The sequence below is a fragment of the Calonectris borealis genome, chromosome 20 (genome assembly GCF_964195595.1).
Source record: "Calonectris borealis chromosome 20, bCalBor7.hap1.2, whole genome shotgun sequence".
Taxonomy (NCBI): Eukaryota; Metazoa; Chordata; class Aves; order Procellariiformes; family Procellariidae; genus Calonectris; species Calonectris borealis.
In genome coordinates, this window is record NC_134331.1 from 10,806,004 (window position 1) to 10,833,289 (window position 27,286).

Consider the following 27,286-nt stretch of genomic DNA (forward strand, 5'->3'; position numbering starts at 1 on the left):
TACGCTTTATTCCATTATTTGAATAAAGTTCAAAACTCTTGGAGAATAAAAGAAAAACCCGAAACCACGCAGGGGAAGCAGAGGGCCCGGGAGGCCGAGGGGACTTGTAACGGGATATAAAGAGATCTTTCATCTGTGTCGTGCCGTCACTTGACGGCAGCAGGGTCAGCACAGACCCGCTGCTGCTCTCTGAGGGCTCTCGGCGGCCCAGGTGAATCGGGGCCAGGAGCGGGGTGAAGGGCAGCACCAGCGATGGCCGCCGCTCTGGCCCAGCTTCGCCTCCCTCACCGGCAGCCCAGGCCGAGACCCTCTCCCCCACGGCAGCCGAGCCCTGCCGCCCCTTCTTGCCTAGAAGGCGCAGCCCCCCGGGCTGCCGGCCGGTACCCCAGACCCAGGCATCGCGCCTCAGCAGCGGTGGGCGCCGAGTCCCGCGCTCCTGAGGGCAGGACGCCAGGCCAAGCCGGGATTCATTAGCCGGGGAGTTTTGCGCTTCAGCCCCTCCGGCAGGTGCGCGCCTGCCGGTAACGGGGGCAGCCCCCGGCCGGCCCGGGCAGGCGGGGAGGCGCGGCCGGCCCACGGCACCGCCTCGGGGCAGGCGCAGGCCGCCGCCGCTCCGCGCCCGCCGCCCGACATCGCCCCCTGCCGGCCGGGGCGCGCGGCAGGGTCCGGCGCGCAGGCGCGGTTGCCATGGCGCCGCGTCCCCAGCGCGGGGAGATGGCGGCGGCGGCGGCGGCGGCGGCGGCGGCGGGAGGGGTGGGCGAGCTCGAGCTGCGGGCGGCCATCGGCTTCAACGGTAGTGCGGGGCGAGGGGCACCGTGGGGCACAGCTGGGGGGGTATGGGGCACCATAGGGGGCAACCGAGGGGGTATGGGGCACCATGGGGCGCAACTCAGGGGCTATGGGGCACCATAGGGGGCAACCGAGGGGGTATGGGGCACCATGGGGCACAACTCAGGGGGTATGGGGCACCATAGGGGCAACTGAGGGGGTATGGGGCACCATGGGGGACAACTGAGGGGGCATGGGACACAATAGGGGCAGCTGGGGGGGTATGGAGCAACTGAGGGGATATGGGGCACCATGGGGGACAACTGAGGGGGTATGGGGCACCATAGGGGCAGCTGGGGAGGTATGGGGCACCGTGGGGGGGTGGGAGTGGGGTATGGGGGCAGGTGTGGGGCAGCCGTGGGTCTTGGCTGGGGCCGTGGTGCTGTGGGGTAAGCCAGGAGCAGCGGGTGTACGGGGTCCCTCCTGCCCCCCTCGCCGCCTCCTTGTGCTCCCCTTGCCCCGTGCCCCATGCCCATGGTAAGAGGGGCATGGTAAGAGACAGATGCAAAGTTAAGAACAGGAAAAGTTTGACTGAATTGCAGGATTATTATTATTATTATTTCTAATTACCCAGCTTACTAGCATGAGAAGAGTTTCATTTCAAAATAAAACCAACTCAGATTGCACAAAATGCTGTCGTAAACACTCCTGTGACCCAGGGCTGGGGGCTAGGTGCCAGGGCTTCTCCAGCCGACTGCCTTCTCAGGAAATTTGTGGCTTTGCAGCTATTTTGAGGCAGGTCATGGCAATATGGACTGGTGATGTGGCCTCCGTAAATCAGCAGGTGCTCTTGGAGAACCCTCTGTGCTGAAGGGCTGAGACCTCTGGCCAGTTGAATCTGCTGGTAGCTGTAGGAAGCACAGCGCGTCCAAAACCCTTGAGTTTTACACGGGGTTGTTCTGCTGAACGGCTTTGGGGGGACTGGAAAGCTCTTGGTTTTGCCCTCCTTGTGAGATCAACCTTGGGGAACAAGCGATTTCCCCTTAGGGATGGCGATAAGCAAGGCCACTGGTGCAGAGGTGTTGGGAGGAGGTCAGCCTGCTCTTGGGACTGCGTGCTTCAGGCAGGGGAAGAGAATTTGCCTGCAGCTCCCAGAACCGTTAACAGCCAGCAGACTTTTCACTCCTTTCTCTTGCAGGGCATATACCCTGTGGCCTCATCTGCCACCCTGATAAGGAGCATGTTCTGTATCCCCTGGGATGTACTGTAGTTATTCAAGACCTGGACAGTAAGAAACAGACTTTCTTGCACGGCCACACCAATAATGTCTCCTGCATTGTCATATCCAGGAACGGGATGTACGTTGCTTCTGGACAAGTCACTTTTGTGGGCTTCAAGGTGGATAATGTTCTGATTTTAACCACTTAATACTGACCAAAGAAATGGGAGTTGGCTTGCCAGCGGTGGGAACACCTTTTGTTTATTTTTTCTTTTGTTGGAAAACAAATGCCTAGAGTGGGAGGACGTTGCAGAGAATGGGAAATTGTGGCTAGTCCATTGCTGGATATGCCTTTATGTTTTTGTAAAGTATTAAGCAGATTCCCGAGGATTGAGTTAACTAGATTGAAGGATTTCTTAGTTTCGGTCCTTTTTATCCAAAGTGTTGTGGGCATGTGGCAGCCTAAATCTCATTAGACATTAATTAATAAATGATGTTATATTTAAAGCTCAGAGACTTGAGTTCCAGAGGTGCTTTCAAAAGCCCTTGACAGGTACCCACCTGCATTTTTAGACCTCTAAAGTTCTTTATGGTTTAATTTTTGCCTATTTGAAAAGACCCTGAGATGCCTGGAAGGAATCAAGTGTTAGCTTTTTCAGTATTTAAAAATCTAAGTCAAATACTCAATGTCTCAGGGTAAATTTTGATTCTGAAATGAAGTAGAGCTACTCGACCGGTAAGCTGGAATAATGCTTCTTAGAGCACCTAATCTGAAGCGAATTCATGTCAGTGGAGCTTTGGGCTGGATAGAAGCTAACCTTAAGCCGGGCTGCTTCTAACAACTTTCCTGCCAGAGAAAGTTGTTATATCCAATCCTGCGTGTTGTATCTAATGCTCTGGCTTTGACCCCTTCTGCTTTGCACCTCAGGCAGATGTCATTCTGTGGGATTTCCCGAAGAAGGAGTTACTTGCTCGGCTGTCACTGCATAAGGGTAAAATTGAAGGACTAGCGTTTTCTCCGAACAGCCTTTATCTCGTGTCACTGGGAGGCCAGGATGACGGCAGGTAACCGTTTCAGCTTCTTTGCACAAGATTTCTGACAAGTTGTAGGGTATCGAAGAATGCTCTTAGGGAGTACTTACTCTTCCCTCTTCTGGCAGTCTGGTTCTTTCCCCTATTGATGTTTTTCCTCAGTGATCCAGCTCTGTCCGATGGGAAGCCGGGTGGGTACTGTGGGCAGAGCGCAAGGTATGGGGAAACAGCTGAGGGAGAAAGCAAGGGGAGCAGCTAATTCTTAAGCTGGTGTCATCGCCCAGAACCCTTATGTAGCCTGCACAGTTAGCTGGCTTAATGCACTGCCCTGAAGGAGTATAAAATTCACTGAGGGCTTGCTTTGACACACAGACAAGTAAGAATGGAATAAAGAGTTATTTTAAATTAGATTTCACAAGTGGCCTAAGGTATGATTTGAGTCTTGCTCAGCAGAAGGAATCTGACAAATACACATACCCTTGCTGCAGGAGCAGGGGATGTAAACTGCAATTCCACACATTTGTGATAAGGTTTTTCTTGGGTAAAATCTCTACAAAGTTACTTTTGTTGTGTGTCCTGGTGGGAACAGACTGCAGGAAAATAGGTTTTGTCTTGCTTTTGTTTTTCAGTAATTTGTTTTTAAGTAATGTCAAAAAGCAAAGCTATTTAAAGCCCCTCCTTCTCCTGCAGCGTGGTTGTGTGGCACGTTGGTAAGAGAGAGGCTGTCTGCGGGAGCCCTGCCTCGGCACGCAGCGCAGGGAGTGCGACCGTCGTGGTGTGCTCCAGCTGCAGAGACGAGATGTTTGTTACTGCTGGAAAGTAAGGTTTTATTTAGATGAAAGAAATGAGGGAAAGAACCCGTGGACCTATTTCCTTTTACAAAGAATCTTTACTTAAATACAAGGAAATTTAAGCAACTGTGTGCTCATGGTTTTTCTTTTTGCTCTGAATGGACCCACGAATATCCATCAGCTTGTCCCTTTAAGGCATTTCTGCTTGTTCTACACATAATAATATGTTTTCAAAGCAGTACACAGGGACCCACATGCGTCACTTCTGTTCCTGATAGCAGAATTTTGTACTCAGCATTCCCCATGCAGTGTTTAAAATATTTAGTTGCCAGTGTTTACACAAGAAAAGCAGTCAATGAGTGGCTCTGTACAATGGTTAATTAATGTAGAAACAATGATATCTTGTAGGTCGTTGGATCATCTCCTATCCTCACCAGATGTGATGTACAGTTGGTCACTGGCTTGTTACAAAAGTTCGTACAAAAAGTCACATTTTGCATGGATTTGAGACAGCCCCCATGTATCTAGCCTGACATTTGAATGTGTTAGGACCTGCACCTCCCTTTAAATCTGGGAAGGCTTTGGATGCTCTTGGCTGCAGTTGCACTTACAAGTGCTGGTGTTTGCAATTTTAACACTTTGTTGAATGTAAGGGCAACTGTGTGTAAAGATTTTATATTGGCTCCTATGTTGTCAATTAAATTGTGCTAGAAAATAGTTGAGTGTCCTGTACCATTCATTTCCTATTCTAGGAACTAAGATTTCCACAGTGCATGTCTCTCTGGGAAATGAAGTGTCAAGGTTGTTACATACTCCTCCGTAACCCTCATATATGTTTTTGGTGAACCTTTAAGATTTTTGATTTACCTGGAAAAAGTTACCGTAAGAGACAGCAGAAAAGACAGAGACTTCTGGCCTGATATTGTTCTTTTCCTCCTTATTAAAATTTCAGAATAATGTAGCCTTGTAAAGGCTTTTTAATTCTTCCAGTAGTAAAAAAACTTGGATGTTTCTGCATATATGGATTTGATCCCACTGTATTCGTTCTTATAGTGGGACCATTCGAGTATGGGAACTGGATCTAGCAAATAGGAAAATCCGACCGACTGAATGCCAGACAGGACAATTGAGAAGAGTGATCATGTGTGTTAAGGTAAGTTTCAGCCAAAATGATTTGACTAAACTAAGAAACTCTCTACAGACTAGAGAAAACCCATGAGCTTTTATAGTAATGCTAGAAATGCCAATTACAACTGCACGATGGCAGTGAATTACTAAGTGTTGGCTCATGGCAGATGGTCTCCCACAGTTTCTTTATCCTTGGAAAGAATGTTTTGAATGCTTTTGAAGAGAAGCAGCATGTATTTTAATCACAGGCTTTAGCACCCAGAGAATCCCACTTTTGCTTCAAAATATTATCTAGATTTGGTTAGAAAATGTCTTGCATTCAGCAGTGTTATGGATCTTTGAGTGTGACAGGTTGAAAACATTGGCTTTATCCCCTCAGATTAAATCTTGGCAATACACTGAAAAAAAGGTATGTATGCAGGCCAGTGCTAGGCTTGGGACAAGTGTCTCGGTATCCAGACCATGATCTCTTTTTTTTATGCTTTCCTATAGATGTCAGATGATGATAATTATTTTTATGTTGGCACATCAAGTGGTGATGTCCTGAAAGTGAGTACAAACAACAAGCTGATGACTGACTATGGGCCCCAGAAGGAGAAGTTTAGCTCGGTGAGTAGCAGCTCTGTGACTCGAATTTTTTCCTTATCCTCCTCTTTGTTACTAACTGAAAGTAGGGCAACCTCCAGGAGAACCATTACAAAGTCGATTCACAGACTAACCCTTTTTCTGTGCTATTAGTTCTTTGTGTCTCAGTTGTGATCCTAAAGTCTGAGACCGTTAGCCCAGCTTCAGTTTCATTTGGCTCAGAATTTGGGTTTTACTTGGATCTCATGTGTCATCCCACAAACTCTCTTTTATAATAAAACTGGTAAAAATCATAAAAAGTGAAAAACAATCACAAAAATGGAGTAGTTCCTGAGTTCTTTTTTTTTTAGGAAGTTACTAGCTGGAGTGAGACAGAGGATGTTCCCAGGAAGACCGGTAGAAGTGCTTATTTGAGAGGCTTTCCCACACTTACTGCTCTAAGGTCCTATATTCAGATCTTACAGATTTGTTAAATTGTCTGGGCTGAAATTTTCCAAGACAGCTGTTTGCCACAGGAAGGGTATTTTGGAAAAACTTCAAAACACTACAACTGCTCTTAAAAAAACCCCAACCTCCTGGATTTTTGTGTTTGTTCCCCGTACCGTTCCTCCCCCTTCCCTTCAGGAGGTCGTCGTCTTGAAATTCTGATTCTGCCACTGATGAGGCAGAGGTCTTACTGAAAAAGGTAGTATAGATGATATAATTAAGCAGTTTATTATAATGCATGTGCACAATTGGGACAAAACAAGGTTGCACAGGGTACATTGATTCTATTGCTTTTTAATTTCTGAGTGCTTGAATTCATAACCCCAAAGTTCGTAACTATAATTGGGACTCATGGGTCTTGGTATGAGTAGCCTCAGACAGGAGTATCTCCTGAATAAGGAGGTTTTGGCCTTTCATTGTACAAGAATTCTGCATGCAGGGAGCTGTAATGATAAACAATCAGCACCAGCTAGTACACTTGTTCTTGATCTCTCTATTTGTTGCTATCTTTTTATATATTTGTTGCTGTTGACTTGTTGTAGCTTCTCGGTTTATACCCGGTGGAGGGAGTGATACTTAAGGAATTTAAACACTTCCCTGAAAAACTTCCTTGCATGAGATTGAATGTATTTTGTGATTCTATTGGCAACCAGGGGTATTATTCTATTAGCAGCAGGGGAAGCAATGCAGATGGAAGTACCAAATGCAGGTAGGGATGCGATGGGGAAGCTGTCCTACAAAGAAGCAGATCTTGTTTGAGAGCAAACACAAGACTAACAAGAACTGTAAGAAAAATTCAGCAGTCAACCCCAACGAAAAAGCTACTCTGGACTTGTTTCTCTAAACCTCCTGAACTTTGCTTGTACCAACACATGTATATACAGACCATATATGTGCCCATTCAAAATGTAGTGTTTCTTGCGTTACACATGCAGGCCCATATCTCTGGGATGACTTGGAGCCATTGAATTCTTTGAAATATATTTCCATGTTTATCTATTTCAGAAGGTTGGAGAAGTTATTAATCGTTTTTCCCACTTGCATTGTAGGAATGTAAGTACTTTAACTGTGTACATACTAAGTGACAAGAATGTATGTATTTTGTTTTCCTGATGGAAATCGTAAGTTTGCTGAAGATGCATACTCCTGTGGGTATACCTGTACTGCACGCTGTTAAGCTAGTCTTCCAGCAGTCATCCTGCAGGGCTTTGCATCCGCACAGGACCCATGTCCTGGCTGATCTCTGCTGTCTCTTATGCCAAGGTCTTGGTGATTGATTATCACCTCCCCTTTTAAATGCTTGCATGCTTTGAGTCCTTCTACATCTAGCCGTGTGTGTACCTTGCCTAGAGTACCTGGTTGAAGCCACACAAGGTCCTGAACTCAGGGGTGAGGGAAAGGTGCCGAATGCATTTGAAACAAAACTTCACAAAAAATATAATTCTGAGACCATTGCTAAAGAAGCGATCAAATAGGGTCATTAGCAGGATGCCGTGCAATTTGGGGGTTGGAAGAGGGCCTAGGGCCTCTTAGAGAAAAGCAGAGTCTCAAAGCCAGACCCCATCTGTACTGTGAGGGGTTTTATCATCAAGCAAATCCATAGGAACTGCAGTCTGTGGCAGAGACCTTTGGAGCATTGTGAGTTTCAGCTGACATTGCTTCTGATAGTGAAAAGCTGAAGAAAAACAGGACTTTTGACTATGCAAGAGACTGACAAGATGCTAGGGAGAAGATCCAGAAGTGGATCTCGTCACAGCTGCCTGCTGGCCTTGTGGATGAGACCTGAGCTGGTAGGCATTAACCTGACTTAAACTTTGTTTTTTTAGTGTTATGTAATGGCAGCTACTTGAGATATACCACTGGGCATTTTGGGAGAAGGGAGAGGAAAGGAGACGTTCGCATTGGATGTAAATAACAAGTAGTCCTTCCAATCTCCTCTTTTGCCCTGTTGCTTAAAACAGACATTTCTGTTCAAAGACAGGCTTTTCAGTCAGATACGTGCTCAACCCTATCACCCCTTCTCTTGCTTTCTTCCTCTCTGCTCTCTTCCCTCACTCTTACCAATGCAGTTTCCATATGCCTGAAAAGGGAAATTCATCAGGTCAAACCTGTATTCTTGCAGTCAGTGAGAAGGTGCTGGTACATTTTTATCTCCAGCTACTGCCAGATTCACTTTCATACCTTCCAGTTCTCCCTTCCTAGCTCTATACTGCGAATCCTTTTCCACCCACCCATTGCACATCTCTACTTACAAATAATACCTTGTCACACGACTGTCAACAAGTCCTCGCTGAACACACGTACGATCTAATGTTTTATGGCAGAAATTCCCAATTGTAGCATAGCCTTCAATGCCAAGAGAGGTATTTTGCAGATGTTTTTTCAAGTCAAAAACACAGTATTTATCAAAACAAAAGTATTTGCATCCTTGTTTCTACACAGTTTAGTACATCATATTGCTAACCCTAGAAGTGGTGTTGATTTTTATTTTTTACCCCCCTGCAGAGCTGTGTGTATTTCACAAGACATCTTTTGTCTCTTTCTTGAAAATGTACCATGTATTAGTACTTGTAACAAAAATTCTCACCTCTCTAGCCGTGCAAAGCAAAGCTGCCGTATAGCTTGTTTCAGAAGTGAGCCATGCTGTTTCGAGGTAGGCATGACTGGTCCAAAGCATGGCTTTTGGGACACGCACTTTCCTAACCAGCCATTTCGCCCGCTCCCTGGCAGGGAGGCTGGCCGTACAGCCTCCAGTGGTGGAACTGTCCGGCCTCCCTCCCCTTGGAACAGTTTTCATCACTTCATTGCAGTTCTATCTGAAAAGATGCATATTCGTGAACGAACATTATCCTGTATCTCCGAAAACCTTGTTCACCAGTCACACCGGGGAATTAATGAGCCAATAGCATACCATTAAACTCTAAATCTGGAATCCGCAGCCACCCCACGACGAGCATATCTTTAAAGAAAGAGTTTAGATACTGCTTGGGTGAGGAGAAGATGTTTATTGAAAATAAGTTTGGTCAACCTTAAAGGAACTTTGCCTTTAGATATATAAGAATGTGTTTATTATATAGACACGATCTGAAGATTTCATTGTTTCTGTTTTGAAGAGGAGTGGCAGAATAGTTCACTGGTATGATGAAGCAACCTGTTTTCCATCTACGTGGAATTAAGTTTAAGTGTATTTCTGTGACGTCTATAAATACTGGAATAAACAACAAAATTAATTTTTATCCCCGTCCAGTCTTGAGGAGCTATAAGGCACCCGTTCAGATGCAAAGTGGGATGTACAATTGCAAATGCATTTTCAGAAATAGTTGGCGTGATTTGCATTGTAAAAAAAAAAATATTTAAAGGAGCTGCACTGGAAGAGTTCATAGAGCACTCAAGAACTTTGCAAGAGATCAGAATGGGACAAAGAGCAAGTATCCCTGCAGGGAAGGGAATGGGCAGGCTGGATTTTTGCTGGTGTTTTTATTTATAATCATACTTCAAAGCGGTGGTTTCTTTTTGTAAGAAGTAAATAATGAATGGTGATATTTTTAACCTCCTACATTAGACTCTGCATTTCATCTACAAGAAAGTATATAAAATAGAGCATTCATCACATCGTTAACATGAACTGCTTGACTCCATGAATAACAAGTGCAATTTATAAAGCTATCTGTTTGCTCGAGGTGATTCAAAGAACAGACTGGACAAGAAAGAGGCACAATTGTCAAGTCAAGGTTGAAATCAAACTCTGATCATTTTGAAAGCCTGGCAATGAATCCTGGCCACTTTAATTTTTTTTTTTTCTGTCTTAATAATACCCGCTTCCCTCTCAAATTGAAGAACTGAAAAGAATACCTTGGAAAAATCAAAGCAGTCTTGGCAGTGCTGCAAAAACTTTAATTTATTAGCAAGTAGCAGGGAGCTGTAATCAGATAAACTATGTAGTCATAGGTTTGATTTCTAATGCCGCCACCTGCCATAATGCTAAACCCAAAGGGCATTTGAGGTGGAAGTCTTTTACAGGAAAACCTGCAAAACAGTACATCAAAAGACAGTTGATGGGCCTGTGATAACAGGGGACTCGCAAAATGCTGCCAACACCTCATAGGAAATTTTAAAAAACATTGGTCAGAAACAGTTCTGCTTGAGGATCATATTTCTAATTAAAAAGAATCCCTTTGTTCTCATGCTTTTGCTAAGAATATTTGCATGCAACCTGGCTTCCTGCCTGGTAGTGTTGTGATAGCATGGCATAAAATCCTCTCTGGAGGTTGGGTTTTTCACAGTGATCAGTCCTGATATTACAGGAGACTGTGGATATGCTATTGTGGAGACAGACTGATGAAGAAATCCAGTGCAAATAGATTACAAATCAGGAAAACTTTTTTCGATTTTTTTTTTCTCCTGCAGTCCATATTTATTTGATCCTGAAGTTAAATAGTCCTTAAGCTGATGCGTAGGTAGGTGCAAGGCTGCCTGGAATGTCAGCACTGGAATGCGCAGTTACATATGTGCTGATTTTTTTTTTTTTTCTTCAAAAAGTATAAGCAAGACTTTAAAAACAACCAATTGCTTCTATTTGGTTGGATAATTGAACCAAAGTAATTTTTCCAAATTCATCAGACCTTGTCTGTGGCTTTTGCAACATCCTTTCCAGATCTAAATAGCTCAAATGTCCATTTTGTTTTCTCTTCTTTCTTCACTTCCTCTCTCTCCTTCCTTAGAGCTTCATCCTTTCCACACAGAAAATCAACACTTTCTGGTTTTTATTCTTTTAAACACTCTGAAAGTGTTTAATCCTGAAAATTTACTGGGGTTAGGCCAGATTAATGCTTGAAAAGAACAGGAATGCTGGGTGGTGCCGCTTAGATGTCAAACTTTATCATAAAGTGCTGACACCTGTGTTTGTTCAAAAATCACAGACCGAGCACATGACAGTGATTTCTTCCTAAAGAATAAATGCAGAATTATTCTGATTTGCCTCTTTGTTATTCTTTGAGAATTCACTTCTTCATGCTTTCACAACACTAAATGCTAGAGATGGGGGTTTTTTTTTCCAGAAAAAACTCCACCAAACAGAAATCGTTGTTTTCACATAATGGCTCTATGAGCTTGGGCTTAAAGGAAAAAAATCTTAATATTGTGAAACTGCTGGTACTATCACAACAGTTGGCAATAATGCTTATTCACCTAGGTAGTGGCAAGTGCTGCTGGAGTCTGTATTGCAACTTAAAATGTCAAGCTCAACAGATTCCTTACAAGTCACGGGGAGCCTGGAGCTGCTACCAGCTGGCCTTTCTGACTTGGAACAACTGACGGCAATGAGTTTCTGCCCTCTTGGTGAGAGTAGAAGTGCCTCTTGTACACGCTTGCTTTATGACAGAGCTTAGTTTTCAGTCCAAGTTTTGATGGCATAAAGCTCCTTTATTTCCTTTTTTCTTTTCCTTTCCATTTCACTCATGCATATGTTCCCCCAAGCTAGTAGGGATATTTTTCTGAGTAAGAATATCAGGATTTAACCCCATAGAAGTAATTTCTCCCCTCTTGCAGCCTATCTTGGAGTCTCTCAGAAATTTTCAAGAATTTATCTGTTTTCCTGTATATGGAAGAGTAATAGTACTTCACAGGTAGCAGAACTGAAGCAGAGACTGACTTTTCTTATACTTGAAATTTTGTGGCAAGGCTGAGGACTGTTTTCGTTTAGCTGTTTGTTGATTTTGTTGTTGTCAGTTTTTTACTGTAGTCTGGTACTTTATCCACCGAAAAGCATTTCTCCTTTTTCTAATGGCTGACCTCCTGTTGATCTAATCATCTTAGTAAACAGCAGAAACCCATGTTGATGATGGGCTGACTAATTTCCAAACCCTTTCTGTGACAAATGTGTTTTATTACTGATAGGTGGGAGATGGGATTGTGTCTTTCAGACAGGGAGAGAGGTCTGGGACACAGAGATCTGTCCTAAAAGGAGCTATAGGAAAGGATGCTTAGGCTGAGTTTTATCCTCTGTTGTTTTCATGTCTGATAGTTGAAGAACCAGTGGAAGGAAAAGTGGAGGCACTGATACAAAATGTGTGTATTGCTTGCTGGAATGAGGTAAGGATATGTAGACTCTTATGTGGTCCCAGCTGCTCTGAAGGATCCACGATGATGCTGTTTGCTTGCTCCTCATACTGTATTAGTTCATACATACCTGAAATTAATAACTCTTTTCTCCCTTCTCTGTCTAGAGAGTCACTCTTTAGCCTAGGTCAGTCAAAGAATACCGATAAAGCCATATTTGAGTGACATAAGCACGACCATCGGGAGCATGATAGAGACTCCGTTGTACTATTCAGCATGGCTGCAGCAATAAAGAGACTCTGCTTCCATCCAATTGTGTTTTAATCCCTTTTTCTCCTAGGGACTCACAGCTTTGCTTTTGCTGAAGACAGGAGATTTAATAGTCGGCACCGGAGGAGGGATCGTAGCTCTCTGTAAAGGCTCAAACTACAAAGTAATGAAGTGAGTTTGTAGATGGGAGAATCAGGAGGGTAGAGGTGACAATTCCCCCAAAGGGTCACAGTATAAGAACCAATCTTTTCTACGTAAAGGCATAATCCAAATAAATCTCAGTTTTTCAATCCTGGAGACAAAATAGACAGTATGGTTCCAACATAATGAAGTTGAAGCAGACTGAAAATTACTGCATGCGTTTGCACAGAAGTGAATTGCCCTACTCATTGTTCATTTTAAACGACTATTGTTTCCTTTTAGGCATTAGGACTCAGATCCCAAATTGGTGCAAAGTGAGACAGGTTTGTTGAAGTCAGTAAAATTATGCTTATTTATGCCAACTGAGAAAGAGTAGTATTTGCCATGTAAAAGAGGGTTTGTTGGAGGACATGGGATTATAAAGGAGGGCTCCGCTAATTTTATAGGCACATGTCTGGAACTGCTGGAGTACTTGCAAAGCTTTTTTCTGCATACAAAATAGAAAGCTGCAGGCATCATTTCCCAGTATGTAATTTGAAAATTGGGCTCGCAGCTATTCATTTTGCATTGTTTGAGTAGCCAACTTAAGCGTACAGTTCTGCAAGCTTAGCTTTGTACAATTGAAACAATAGAAGATCTAAACTGTCTGGAAATATTCTTGAATATGGGATATTTAAGTGCACTTGAGCAAGAATATCAACAAAGATGCTGTTACCTTAGGCCCTGGTCCAGAAAACAAAGTCTCCAAAGCACTGCCTTTGCGAGCCCTGGCAGAGTAGCAGGTGGGACAGGCAAGATCATATGAAGTATTAACACGTGACTGGGAATGAGATGTTAGTCCTGATCACGTTCTTGCATATTGATATCACAGCCTAGTATGGAGCTTTTTGGGGAAGCAAAGAAAGTCAAGACTCCATAGAGTCAGGGGAAAAGGGAAGCTGGAAAATAAGTACCTCGAGGTCAATGTCAGGCTAAACATCTTCTTTTTCTTAACAGGAAAATCCAAGTTCAAGGCGCTGTCACTTCCCTGACATGCAGAGGTCAGGGTCACCAGTTCTTTGTAGGGACAAATGAGTGCCAGATTTATCGAATTAACTACAATGCGTTTAAAGAGGAGCTGATTGCTGCTTGTCATAATGAAGCCGTCCACGACATCGTTTTTCCGTTGTGAGTATAACTGGCTGGGATGCTTTTGGCTGGCGAAAAAGTTTGAGTAAGCTGCCAGTAAGGTGAGGATACCTATGTAAACACCTTTTAACCAACAGGAACCCAAAGCCTATTAACGTCCCTACGGGATGGTTTATACGGGCAATGCTGTCACCTACCAGTGAAATGCAAGGGTGACGGTGAGCTGCTGCTTGAAAGCAGAAGGCAGCAGTTCAGTTTGAGAATTGGAAAAATCATCTATCTACAAAAAGAATTTGAAATAAAAAGACTAGAGTTATTTATGTTTGGGTAATGGCAGCGATGGCAACCTCCCCCATTTCTCCTAGGATCGGTGCTATGAGACTCGCGCCTCTTAGTCTGCCAGCATGTGAATCCTGAAAGTCTGCTTTTGTGTACCCTGTTGCAGCTAGAGCTTGTAGAGGTGTCTGCTTTTCTACTCACCTGTAACATCAGCTGAAACCTGACTAACAGAACTGTTCAAAGAGGCTTTTTGGGTGTCTCAGCCTCACTTACGATTTCATGTTTGACAATATGGCATGTTCTATTAAATTCTAGGCTTGTGACGAGAGATGCTGGGTATACTGGTGTGTCTTCTGTCTGCTTTTGTCTTGTGAACAGACAGCAAACGTTCCCTCTTCCTGTATAGTAGGATCATGACACTTTGTTTAAAAAAAAAAAAACCCCACAATGGATCAGTTGTTTCCTCTCCAAAAAGAGAATGGGAGTTTGATCCCAATGAAAGTTTTTATTTTTGGCATGTTGTTATTGCGTCGCTTCTTGACACGGCACAGAGGATCAAATCTTATCAAGGTACAGCAAAGCGCACAATGCAAGAAGCCCTCCTCCCTGCTTGTCACCAGCCTGAAAAATCCACATCCTTCTAATTTAATGAGAAAATCATTTGGAGCTTTAGGGTAATCTGATGCTAATATACCTGACTGACACATCTGCATCACAGGTATTTGGATGAGCTGGATTTAGTGATTATTGTAAGGACTACGGACTACATCCTTGCATATATGTTTAAACTTTTTATCTGTTAACTGCTCTTGGACAGAGCATATCACTGATTGGGAAATACAGGCTTAATTTCCCTGTTCTGTCTTATTTCAGAATACCTCAGTTGCTGATGTTAACCTGCTTTATAAAGCACCCGCACAAGCTGGGCTTAAAAGGTGCCACACTTTTGTTGTGCCAGTTTTCTCTGTCCGGGTTCATCTTTCCGGGCGTTGATGGTGATGTTGAACAAAAGCTTGTGGTACCTTTCTAGATTTCACTTTCTGTCATATCCCTAGGATGTATGGTTTAGAGCTTATTTCAAAGCATTCGGTCCCATAGCTTTTGAAATGCTGCAAGTCTTTTTTTATTCAAACATGTATAACAAGTATATTATGAACAGGCTTTTGCCATCATTTCTATTGCCTTCAGCGATGTTGAATAGGAATCATCCAGTAAGCAAGATAAAAAATGACATCTTTACAATATGAGGCTGCTGTTAGTCCCTGATGTTAAATCTGGGCAGTCAGCACCTCTACACCCACTTTTGTGTCTATTATATACAACACGTGAAGTTGTTTAGAGATTGAATATGGGAAATAAATGTCACAACTTCAAAAAGGTATAAAGAATTCTTTTAGTTTCACTTTAAATGTTCCTTAAAATGCATCTTTGAGTAGAAACCAGACCAGGGGAATGTTATGTGAGAAAAGTGATCCTACGAAAAAGGCCTTTGTCTTAACCATGGTGATCCCTATTGGGAACAGTTGCATGTTAGAAACAGCTAAGCTTTGAAGGATGATTTAAGGTCTGACAAAGAAAGGAACATTTTCTGTATGCCCTTCCTCATTATCTCTCCTCTCTGAATTCTTCAGGGGAACTTCTGACTTGTTCGGTACCTGCTCCAAAAATGATATTCGGGTGTGGCACACCCCGGAAAACAGGGAGCTCCTACGAATCGTCATCCCCAACATGACCTGCCATGCCATGGAGTTTATGAGGGATGGCAAAAGCATCATTTCAGGTAATGATAGTCCAGACCCATGGCTGAGTCCAGTCTTTAAGTGTTGCCAAATTGAATGAACATCAGTATGTTAGAATGAAGAGAGGTTTAAATTGGGAATGGGTTTAAATTCAGTTCATTACTTGACCCAAAGGCCTCTTTGCTTGCAGCTCATCCGATGAACTTTGCTTACAGCCCCCAGTATCCTGGTACTGCAGTTACAGTGTCAGTGGAAGGCAAGGTTTTGAGACCTCGCTTTGGATGTGAATTCCAGCAATTCACTACTCAGTTCAGTCTTATTCAGAAGACCTAATTCCAAAATATTAACCTTGTTGTATGCAACAGATTAACCTGTGATGTATGGAGAACTTCTTTTGCATAAACCCTGCTACCCATCACCATATGCAAATTGCTTACACAGGAACTACTGCAGTTCTAGAGCAGCAATGCAGTCCCCCCATTGTTACCAAACCAATTTGCCCATAGCCAGAATCAAAAAGGTATTAAATTTCAATAGTTTATTTGGGGCTATAGCTCTGCAGTACAGTGGTTTTCACATGTATGCTGCTGATCTTACAGGGTGGGCCTTATAAAGGAACTTAATAAAAAAAGGGGTTCATTTGGAAAGGAAAGGGAGACAATAATATGAGGAAAGTCTGTGCACCTGGGTAATCTGTTTCTTTTTATTCACCAGCTTGGAATGACGGGAAAATCCGTGCCTTCATGCCAGAGACTGGACGGCTAATGTATGTGATTAACCATGCCCATAGCTTGGGTGTGACGGCAATTGCTGCTACAAGTGACTGTAAACGAATCATTAGTGGAGGAGGTGAAGGGCAGGTAATTTTTGCTTAAAAACCTGGAGCAGCTCTGTGCTCTCATCACAGGACCTGCGAATTGTAACTGCTTAGTCAGAAAGTGAGCTATTCTTAGCTTTCCCTTGAGCAAAGGACTGAGTTCAAAAATACTAGCCTTTGATATATGCAAATCTCTTGCTCTCAGAGGGCATAATGTAAAACAATGCCCCGATTTCTTCCAGCATGGTAGTCCTGGAAATCCTTCTAATGCAGAATATGCTCTTAATCCTTTTAGTTCATTTGTCTCTCCCCTATATTGGCTTATCTGCATTAGTCTTTGTTTGCAAGCCTCTGTCTAACTGTGCTTTAGCACAGGTTTTCTTTTTGTCATTGCTTTGGAAGTCCTAGTCCTGTCTAAATTGACCTGTATGAATTGATTTAATAGTACAAAGTTCACTTTATATCGCTATAGTGTCTATGGGGTAACTTCCTAATTTTCTGGGATGGTACTATCTAGTTTTGGTGATGGTGTTAATAAAAGACTCTAATAATAACTCAGTTTCTAATACAATTATGGAAACATTCCAATGCAAATAACAATAAAAATAAGAAAATATGTTGTAGGCATCATACCTGTGCATTTCAACAATTTTTTCTGGCCATACAAAACAAAAACCATGTACTTTGGCTACTCCATGCATTTCATATAGTTGTGGCCCTTTTCAATCTGTAAAGTGACAATCCTCTCCTAATGTTTAAATAATTGAAACACAGGGGGTTTATTTATATTAAAAATAAATAATTAGACTTGGAAGGCTCATGTTCAGTTTCTTGCCTTGCTTTGGACTTCCTCTCTGCGTTCTGGCAAGCACTCACAACCAGACATGTAATTGTGCGTGGATTCCTGACTCTGATTTAACCGCTCTGCGCTTTGTTTGTGTACCCTGATCTCAAGTGTTCAGTGTGCCATGCTGGAGATTGCACGGGAAGTCTTGAAGAGTGAGGAGTTGAACTTAGGTCTTCCAAATCTCAGGCTAATGTCCTAATCATTGAACCATCTTTCTGAATCATTCTGAACCTCAGCTCTCCTGTAGAGCAGTAACGGCAGCACTGCCTTGTTTCACTGCATAAAGACATTAGAGATGATGAGCCACTTCAACCCTTCACTAATAAAGAACAGTTAAGTACCTTGGATGATTAGTGCCAGAGGATGCAGAAGATGGAGGACCTAGATTCTGTATCAACACAGACAGAATGGCACAGGCTCTGGTTAGTTGATCTCTGAATTGAAAACGACAGCTGAGACAGAATTAAAGCTAAAGGTTGGTTAAGTAGAAATGAGAACTGCAGGGGAGCACTTGCAGTATTCATTTGGAACACAAAAAAAAGGTGTTCTGAAATGCTAATGGTTCTGTCAAAATCAATCACCTGAAAGCTGTGACGTTCAGGGTTGCTTAAGAGATCTGGATGTTCTGATCATTTAGCAAGTGGGAATTGGACATCCAGATCCCATAGGTAACTCAGCATCAGACTTGAAAACGTGGAAGGTCAGCTCTCTCTGCTTTTGATGTCTGTGTCTAAATTTCTAAATTTTCACTAGGATTTGACCTTAGCAGAATGTAAAAGTGAATAGATATCATGAAGTTTGGCACTAATGGGAAAATATATGCAACGTGTGAAGGATCAAGTCCTCAAAGCAGAAAGATTTTTGCTGTTACCACCACTGGGAAAAGAGGTGCTTTCAGGCACATATTTCACATCAAAGATTTGAAGAGCTGTTTTGTATTTACTTACTGGCATTATATGTAGCACAAATAACAGGTAGCTTTTTTATATTCCATTTCAGAAGTCTTGCTCTTTGATCTTTAAAGCACCCCTGGAAATATATCATGGATATTTTCATGACTTTTTCCTGATTGAGAGATAAGTAAACTGAAGCATGGGAGAGTGGGAACTTGGCAAAAACAAGGTCTGGGATTAACGGTCAGGAATTCCTGAACCAAGTGGATTACACTCTCAAGAACTCAGTTCAGTTTTATGGGTCAGCTGCATGAATAACCCACAGGAAAATAGAGACAGTCCCTTGAGATTGAGTTGCTGTATGTATTATAAGAAAAAAGAAGAGTTCAGGAAAGCCTTAGGCATCCTCCTGAGCTCAGTCAGGACTAGGTGGTACAAGAGCAGATGTTTGTTGCTGATTTTCAGGTGAGGGTCTGGGAGATTGGTGAGAGGACTCACAAACTGGGGGAAGTTCTGAAGGAGCACGTATCTGCTGTGTCCTGCATTAAGATTAAGAAGAATGACCGAGAGTGCGTCACAGCCAGCCTTGATGGAACCTGCATCATCTGGGATATTGTGTAAGGAGACGGATAAGTATTGGAAGGCACTTAAAGTGCTGGTAATGTCTCTCTTGGCTCACTGTGCCCTATTTGGGACACCACATAGTGAGGAGGAGGGGAAAAAAAGCATTAGGAAATAAAAATTACTAGAAAGAACAATCAAGTCAGGGAATGTAGAACCTCCAATGCTAGAAACTTTTCAGAAAAGTTTAGACAAACATTTGTCTCAAGTTGTTGACTTGTATTGGATCCTCCTTGCCCAAGGGGGTGGAGCAGGTGATTTCCTAAGTTTCCCACTAGCTCCATTTTCTAGCAGTGTACAACTCTTGTCAAACTACTGCAGATCTGCAGACTTTCTGCATTGTGGTAAGAATAAGGAAATTTTTGCATAGTGAATAGCACCTAGAAAGCATTCTGGATTAAAAAAATTAATTTCAAATGACAGCAGATCAAAAGTTTTACAAGGCAGCTGTGATAGGGAACAGAAGTGATGACCCTAATAGGCTTCATGAAACCCTGAACTCAGACCAATACCTGAAAATATCCAAGTAGAAAGAGAGATCTGATGTATAGCATAAGCAGAGATAGTTCAGGCAATCAAAGTTTGTTTTTTGACCCTATTGCTCTATCCTGTTTTGGGGGTGTTTTGCAGGCGTTTTGTAAGAATACAAATGATTCTAGCCAACACGTTGTTCAAATGTGTGTGTTACCATCCTGAAGAGTACCAGATAATCACCAGTGGAACAGACAGAAGGGTAAGCAAAACTGCAGGAATTCTGTCTGCAGTACTTCCAAAACACAAAGTCTAGCGCTTGTTATGTGATGAAGCTCCTGTACCTCCACAGAAGGTTGTGTTACAGGGCAGTGCTGAAATCTGTGTGCTATTCATGCACAACTGAGCCCTCCTCTCTGGTCTGCTCTCTAGATTGGATACTGGGAAGTGTTTGATGGCTCTGCAATCAGAGAAGTGGAAGGGTCTGTATCGGGTTCCATCAATGGGATGGACATCACATCAGATGGGGCATACTTTGTTACAGGTGAGTAGGTGTTGAAACTAGAAAAGAGAAGGTCATATTAAGAGCAGGAAAAGGAAGGCAATGAACCAAGGATCTCAGTAAAGAAAAAACTAAAAGGAAGGGTCGGCTAAAGGGGAAAATAACATGAATCACTGAGGAAAAATACTTAGAAAAAGGCTGTGGTTCAGACTTGGAAGATACTATGGTTCAGTCTTGCAAGATATAATGTAAAGGTGAAGACAAGGTTCAAATGTCTCCAAAGGTTTCACCTTGCCCTGCTCCTCATTGAGTTCGGTGGTGTTCAGCGTGCACTTGAATGATTCGTTCAAGTGCCCTACTCCAGAAGCCTGGCAGTCTCTTTGGTTTGCAAGTGGGAATGACTCCAGGCTCCATCCAGCCTCAGGCTCACATGTTCCCCACCATCATGACATCTCTTCTGGGAGCCTAGCACTAGCATAGGCGAGCTATGGTATTGTGTGTAACAACTATAGTTAAAACCCACAGATTTGATGTCAGCACGGGTTCTCTTAGATTAACCTCTTAAACGAATGTTGGTTAAGAGCCTTTCAAAGGCCCTCCATATTATTGGTACCAATTGCCAGCCATAGCTCACTGTGATCTGCTGGTGCAGGTCCTGAGCATTCTACTGGACACTGACTCTCTACTTCAGTTGAAAAGAAGTAGTTTTTGCCATAATGCCCAAGACAATGCATCCCACTCTTCCTAAGTCGAATGAATGCCTAAGTATTCCCCTGCCTGTGATCTGGGAACAAAAAGCAGCAGAACTCTGTGTAATCATGTTCTTCCTTTGTGCCTAATGCAGGTGGTGATGACCATCTAGTGAAACTGTGGGACTATAACAAGGGTGCAGTGACTCATGTTGGAGTGGGCCACAGTGGCAACATCACCCGTCTCAAAATCTGCCCTGGGAACAAGTACATTGTGAGTGTGAGTGCGGATGGTGCCATCCTGCTCTGGAAATACCCAGACTTGCACTAACAGCTGGCACAGGAGCTGCTAGGCTGCTACTTCCTCGGCCAGCCCTAGCAATCCTTTTCTCTTACTGAAGTTGTTTTAAAGCATTTATACTGTTAGAGGAGATACTATTTTTATACTCTCTGGTATGCATTTACCAGATCCTTCAGATATCCTTTCTAGCAGTGAATAAATAGGTCTGATTTTTTTCAGGGGGGCTAAGAATTTGCTGTTCCTTTTAGATTGGTGTGAAAGGATTCATCACTTCTGAAAATCATCTAGGCTGTTGTTATAACACTTGCACGTTGTTACTGCCACCTTTCCTGGTAGTCTCCTAGCGTAGTCTTACTTGTATGTCTGCTCATTTGTGGGCTCTCTCTTGCTTTCACGTGGTCTCTCTTTCTCTTCCCTACCCCCTTCTGTCCCTTCCTTTAATGAATAATTTGTTGTGTAAATTCAGTCTTCTGTGTTCATTTTAATTTGTCTGGTCCTGATTAAGGAAAAAGCCCTCAGCTCCAACTCAGGCGTTTAACTGGGAAGCTCTTTTGAGTCAAGCTTTTAAATCACTGTCTCAAAGGAATACAAGGATGTCGGGGCTTCTTCATTTGCGGTGTCCAATTTAAAACTCTCTTCGGGGGCCTGGTTTACAAGAGTGAGAGTGCAGTCATGTCTAAAAACGCCTGGATGTTTCCAGCTAGCCACACTCAAATTCCTGGTCATTGGCCTAATTTTTCAAACGGGCTCCACATTTGCATGAAATATGTATTTAGTCTGAGAATGAGTAGCTGGTACCATATCTAGTTTTAAAACCAACAGCTCTCAAGATACTGTTTGTTTAAAGATCAGTGTAGGTAGCCAGCCTGTGAAGTGATGCAAGTGAAGTAAATATTTCTTTTGCAGGCATTGAAGGCCTGTGAGAATTCTGTCATAAATTAAAATGGTAGCGAAACGTTGCATTCCTTAATGTTAAGGCTTACAGATGTTTTAGTTAACTAAGATGATGATTTAAAGGCAGTGTCAGCTAGATACTGTCATACCTGTATTGATAGTATTAGCTGTTCTGCTAGGCAATGGGGGATAGGAATTTAAAGGTATGATTGCTTATTACTCTTTATATGCCACTAAAAATGTTTACTGCTCGTAGCACAATAAAAGTGGATCCTTTTGGACTGGCTCGGGAGGGTATCTGTGCACCTATGTTGTCCATCAAACACTATGCAGGTCATATTCCTTCTGGTTGAAATATCTCTGCTCTTATTAATGGAGTCTTTAGCAAAGGAATTAAGTCATTCCTTCCTCTTTTTCTTTGGAGTCAAGACTTGATGCTATGCAGCGATAAACACTCCAGCAGGTTTTACAAGCTCTGCAGCAATGCTCGCTGTGGTTTGGAAGGCAGGATCAAACCGCTGGAATGTAGGACAGACAGGCAAAACATTTGTGCTTCTGCTAGAAGAACGAAAACAGAAGTGGAGCCTGTGAGAGCTAACCAGGCAGTCCCGAAGACCCATGTCACCGCCAGCTCCCCATGCTCTCCGAGGTGCGGGGTTTTGAGATGCAGATAACTGTCCGGCAGAGTCCCACGTCAGCAAAGCAGTTCCGTTCCCATCAGATCACACCAAACCTGTCATTACAGGTGGGAGGAGAATCCAAGTACCCATCGGAGAGCCAAAGTCCTGTTTTGGTGTGGCTGTTCCTGGGGTGTAAAGACCAAAGCCCTGCACACTCCTCCTGCACCAGCTGGTTCTTCACGGCTCGGAGGCAGCAAAGTGAGACAGGCTTCCTGACTCATCTGGCCACCGTCACCCACTGACTCTGTGGAAGACAGGAGTTGGCACGCTAAGAGTAAAGGCTGGTAAACCACACTTTCTGTTTGTTAGAGCCAGCCAGGAGGCTCAGGCCCTGTGTCTGTCACCTTACAGATTTGAAAAGTAAGAGCGCAGCTTCTTTGAAGAAGCCCTGTCCTGCCCATCTTTCTTTTCAGTGTGAAGCAGCATCACTTTACTGAAGCCAGCCCAAATTTTAAGCATGGACACTGGTTGAATTTTCTTGCTTCAGCGTAGCCAGCCGATGTAGGTCACAGGGTGGTGGTTGGTACGCTGTAGCAGCAGCACAGCATCTCCCCTGTGCTCCGTTAGACCCCCACCCTAGTGTCCATGCACAAAGCTGTGCCATCATATCCTTGCTGCTGTAGGGGTAGATGATTTGGGGCACTGCCCCACATACTGTATAGGAAGTAGAGGCAATAACCACGTAGGCTGTGACTGCAAGTAGCTGTCTGACCTTTGGAAAAGATGGGCCCCGTGGCTGAGCCAGGCACTGGCAAGCTCGCCTACTTTCCAAGTAGTGCTCAGCTAGGCAGCAGCTTGGCAGCACTCGTTCCCCCAGCACAACCTTGCCCCTGCCGGCACGTCTCACACAAGTGCTAAGAGCCATACATGCTCCTCACCAGCACGGCCGGGGTCTCCAGGGAGCCCCTGGAGCTTTACAGATGGATGTGACCTACATGAATAACGCCAAGAAGCAGACATGCAGGGTAACCTGTGCTGCTCTTCCACCAGAAGTCAGGTTGTGTTTGGAAAACATGAACTGCAGTCACAAATTTCCCCATTGTGCATTTGCCTGACAGCAGGCACATTGTATTTTACAGCGTGAATGTATTCATTACGCTATCATTAGTCATGAAGAACAGCCCGGTTAATAATGGAGATCTATAATACTCGTACACAGAATCAGCCGTAACGAATGCGCTATTACCATAAAGCGCTGGGGAGTTTCAGTGCCCCCCTCTTCGCAGAGGCAAAGGGAGCTCATGTCGCTCCAGTCACGTCAGCAAAAGCAAAGAGGTGTCACTGGCAGAAGGCATGTTTGCATACCCGTTGCATATGCTCCTGACATCTCTGCCCCTATCTAGCTGAATTCTCGTCAGGAGGAGGAGCGACCAGGGGCAGGACAGAAATGCACGGGCACCGTGGTTCCACCAAGCTCCCTTACGCTGTCTTGATCGACTCCAGTGATGTTAAAGTGGAGTTAAATTCTGGTCCCTGTGGGCCTGGGGAAGGGGATGAAGGGAATGTCAGTGAAAATCAGGCGTATGGTGGGTTTTGGAAATGGCTGTATAATTCTTATTGTTAGGGGAAACAAAAGAAAGTTGTGTTAAACAGACTTCAGTGATGTCTGACTCTTGGTGAAAGCAGTCATCGGCTTTACAGCATTGGGCCATGAGATGGGAGACCCAGGTTTCTAGCTGTACATCAATTCACAGCACAATGCTGGGATCAGAGCCCCTTACCACCAAGAATTTGGCTTCCAACCCCCTGATGCCATTCCCCCTCTGTGAGCTGCTTTCTCCTGAGCTCAGGCCACGGACGCTGCTGACGTACAGCCCTGCAGAAAGGCTTGCATCACCCTTCTTGCCTTCATGTCCTCAGCACAAAAGCTTCATAGTAAGGTCTTTTAACACACTAACATCTGAAGTTAATTTTTTTTTGTTGTTGATTTGCACATCTCCCAGCACCTCGGGGTGTCTGTTTGTGTGGAAATAAATACCCCTGTGCTCGTCCCAGCAGGTGCTCTAACACACGGCTGGGCTGGGCCACTGTGCTGGGAAACAGGGAGCCCAGCTCCCGGCTCAAAGTGGACAACAAGTCCCTGGGGAATTCAGCTTACCCAGACCTTGCCAAGAAAGGTCACAGCACGGACATCTTGCTGGAGATTGCAGAGCAAAGCCATCGTAGTGCCACAACTCTAAACAACGGGATTTTGGGCAAAGGTTAGCAGGAGACATCCCCTCGATCTGTCGGCGATGAGCAAGGCATCTCTGCTCGCTTTCTGGGGCTTTGACCGCTGCCCTGTGCTATTTCCAATCAGTCTGGACTTTGCAGGTCCTTTAAGGGCTTGTTCATGTGCGTCCTGACCGCTTCCCCCAGTTGCCCGGGCTTTCCTCTCTGCCAGGTAGCAGGGCAGTAAGGGAGTGATAGCATTTGGCTCAGCTCTCCTCCAGCAGCTTCCAGACCAGCCGGGCTAGGAGCTGAAGGTTGGCAGAGCCTGAGGCAGAACGATGTTTGCCAAACCTCCAGAGAAGGCACTCCTTTTCTGGTGCATCTCAGCATCTCTGGCCAGCTAGGCCGTGGATCTGCTGGGAGACCTGTGAGGAATTCCAGTGGCGCCTGGCCACAAGCGATGGCTTTACAGAGATCCTTGCTGAGCGCTGTGTCTGTACCCTGCCCCGTGCGAGTGGCTGGGGTCTCGGGTTGTATGAGCTCCCCTGGGAGAGGGGGAAACTGCTGCAGCCTGTTGCAACCTCGAGCACCTACAGCTTCGTTGCCCACCTGGACGTACCTTCCCTGGCCACTGGCCCTTAGCTGAGTTCCTGGAGACCCGTTTAACATCAGACCTGAATCAGCTCCCCATCCTTCCTCACAAACACACCTCCCCTTGCATCAGGCTGGGTTTCTGCTGGTGCTCCCGGGTCTGCCCTGTCCCCCGGAGCCGTGCTGCATGCTAGAGGGGCGAGATGAGCAGAAGGGTCCTGCCTCCCAGCACCAAACCGGTGCTTTCCCAGTCCCCCAGCAAAAAATGAGGTTGCTGGTTGAGCAAACATGGAGTTTAATGTGTGTAGTTCTGCGAGCTGGTTTTGTTTATCCTGGAGATACCCAAGGTGCGAGGCTGATTCCCACCCGAATCCTCTGAGCTCCCCCAGCCTGGCTGTGACACCTGGGAGAGCCCCAGGCGGTTTCCGCAGCACAAGCCCTGCTCACCGCTGGTGTATCGGGGCTCGGCTCTCCCTTCCCACCCCCAGTTTCAGTGCCTGCTGCAGAGATCACATCATCTCAGTTCAGAGGGGATAATGGGTGAAAATAGCCTGGAGATACCTGCTCAGTGAAGCAGCCAGGGACCATACATATGCATTAAAAACAAAGCAAAATTGCTGCAAACAAAGTGCAGAAGTTCCTGCAGCTCAGGGTTATCTGCTGGCCTTTCATGTTCAAAACCGATGGAGCATGTTCATCGCTATTCATCAGCTTGATGCGAGATCCCTGGAAAAGCAGCATTTACCTGCCTTGATGCTGTTCCTCCTCAAACATACTCCAAAAAAAGGCAGGACCCATGCATCTTTAATAGGGGTACTAAATAACTTAGTTTGCTATCTATAATTTAATTATAGTTGGAGAGGGTGAATAAGGAGGTATGTTCTGCAGGGGGAAGCTTTCTCTTTCTGCCTTGAGCCATAAAATCGGATGTCACCATTAGACACGGGGTTGCTGGTGATTCTGTAATCATCCCCCCAATAATGGTGCGATCAGATTATCAGCCCTATTTTGCAGCAGACCAGCATTACGAATTTCCTTGGGACTTAAAGAATCTCTTAAAAACCACCGCAGGCTTCAGTTGCCCTTGCTTGCACCCAGAAAGCGCTTGCCATTACCGAAGTCTGCAAAGCCCTGCACCAACATCGCCGCCCCAATCTGCCCGGTGCTCAGGCAGCTGTGCAGGCAGCGGGACAGGCAGTGGTGCAGGCAGTGAGATGGGCAGCAACTGGACCATGCTGGTTCTCCCAGACCCACCTTGTCTCCCCGCAGCTCACCCTCACCTGCCAGAGGGCTGCGAGCCCCGGCAGCGGGACGGGGGTGTTGAAAGCACATTTCCACTCCACCACACAGATGTTCCCAGCCCGTGCCAAGAGAGCGGGAGAGGCTTAAATAAAGAAAACATTGTCCTATGGCAAAGCCCAGCGAGCATGTATGAAGATTTCTCTTTTTTATTATTATTTTTATTGTGATTTGGCAGCATGAAAATGGATTTCTGCCAGGCCCGAATCAGCTCAGCTCAGATCTATTCCGGATTTTTTTCTTGCGCTCATCCTAATATCCAAGTGCCTCCCCGGTGTAGAGATTCTTGCCCAGCCAGAGGAGACGTTTCTAACGGCGTCCTGTCACCGCGTCTCCCTCATCAACCCCAAACTATCCATGTTTTTACATTCATCCCAGCAGTCTGGTGTCCAAGGCACCGGGACAGCTCATGCTGTAACAACAAGGAATTTTCCATAATAGCAAGCAGGCATTTTCCCCCCTCTCTTTGCATTTGACAAGTAGATTTTCCCCACCCCAAATTTCCTCCAAAGTCTAAGCCTGGTAGGCAGAAAACAGCAGCTTGAAAGGCAGAAGCTGGAGACAGCCAGGAGCTCCCGAAAAAGACATTTTAGGGAGAAAGTGCTGACGCAACCCAGCGCTGCTGGCGTGCTGCAGCGCCGATAAATATTTGATTTAGCCTGAATAGGAAGGCATCATGTTCAGAACGATTTGAAGAAGAGGGAAGATCGCAAATACGATATTATTGAAAGGAAGATTAGCATAGCGAGCAATCCTGGCGCTCACTCCAGCGTGCGAATTGCTTTGGATCGGAATACGCTGGCGTTACCTGTCGGAAGGGCATCGCTGCCTGCCGCCTGCCTGCTCCGGGAGCCGGGCGGGCTGTGCTGCCGGCCTTGCAGGACGCCTGTGCCCCAGAGCTTGGAAA

General features: G+C 44.8%; 1 protein-coding gene across 1 annotated transcript; it reads left to right on the forward strand.

Moving 5' to 3' along the window:
• Positions 1-693: 693 nt before the first annotated feature.
• CFAP52 (cilia and flagella associated protein 52) lies at positions 694-21,943 on the forward strand. Its single transcript, XM_075170107.1, has 14 exons — positions 694-793; positions 1,967-2,166; positions 2,916-3,052; positions 3,710-3,838; positions 4,864-4,963; positions 5,431-5,547; positions 12,407-12,507; positions 13,474-13,644; positions 15,516-15,664; positions 16,338-16,483; positions 18,646-18,797; positions 19,432-19,534; positions 19,705-19,816; positions 20,619-21,943. The coding sequence occupies exons 1-14, from the start codon at positions 715-717 to the stop codon at positions 20,792-20,794; spliced, it is 1,872 nt and encodes a 623-aa protein (XP_075026208.1). The 5' UTR covers positions 694-714; the 3' UTR covers positions 20,795-21,943.
• The last annotated feature ends 5,343 nt before the right edge of the window (positions 21,944-27,286 follow it).

Bases quoted from the DNA above. Each gene is read 5' to 3' on its own strand.
- CFAP52 (XM_075170107.1), top strand. From the start codon at position 715: ATGGCGGCGGCGGCGGCGGCGGCGGCGGCGGCGGGAGGGGTGGGCGAG. The intron at 4,964-5,430 runs GTAAGTTTCAGC...GCTTTCCTATAG, and splicing joins GAGTGATCATGTGTGTTAAG to ATGTCAGATGATGATAATTA. The intron at 18,798-19,431 runs GTAAGGAGACGG...GGTGTTTTGCAG, and splicing joins TGCATCATCTGGGATATTGT to GCGTTTTGTAAGAATACAAA.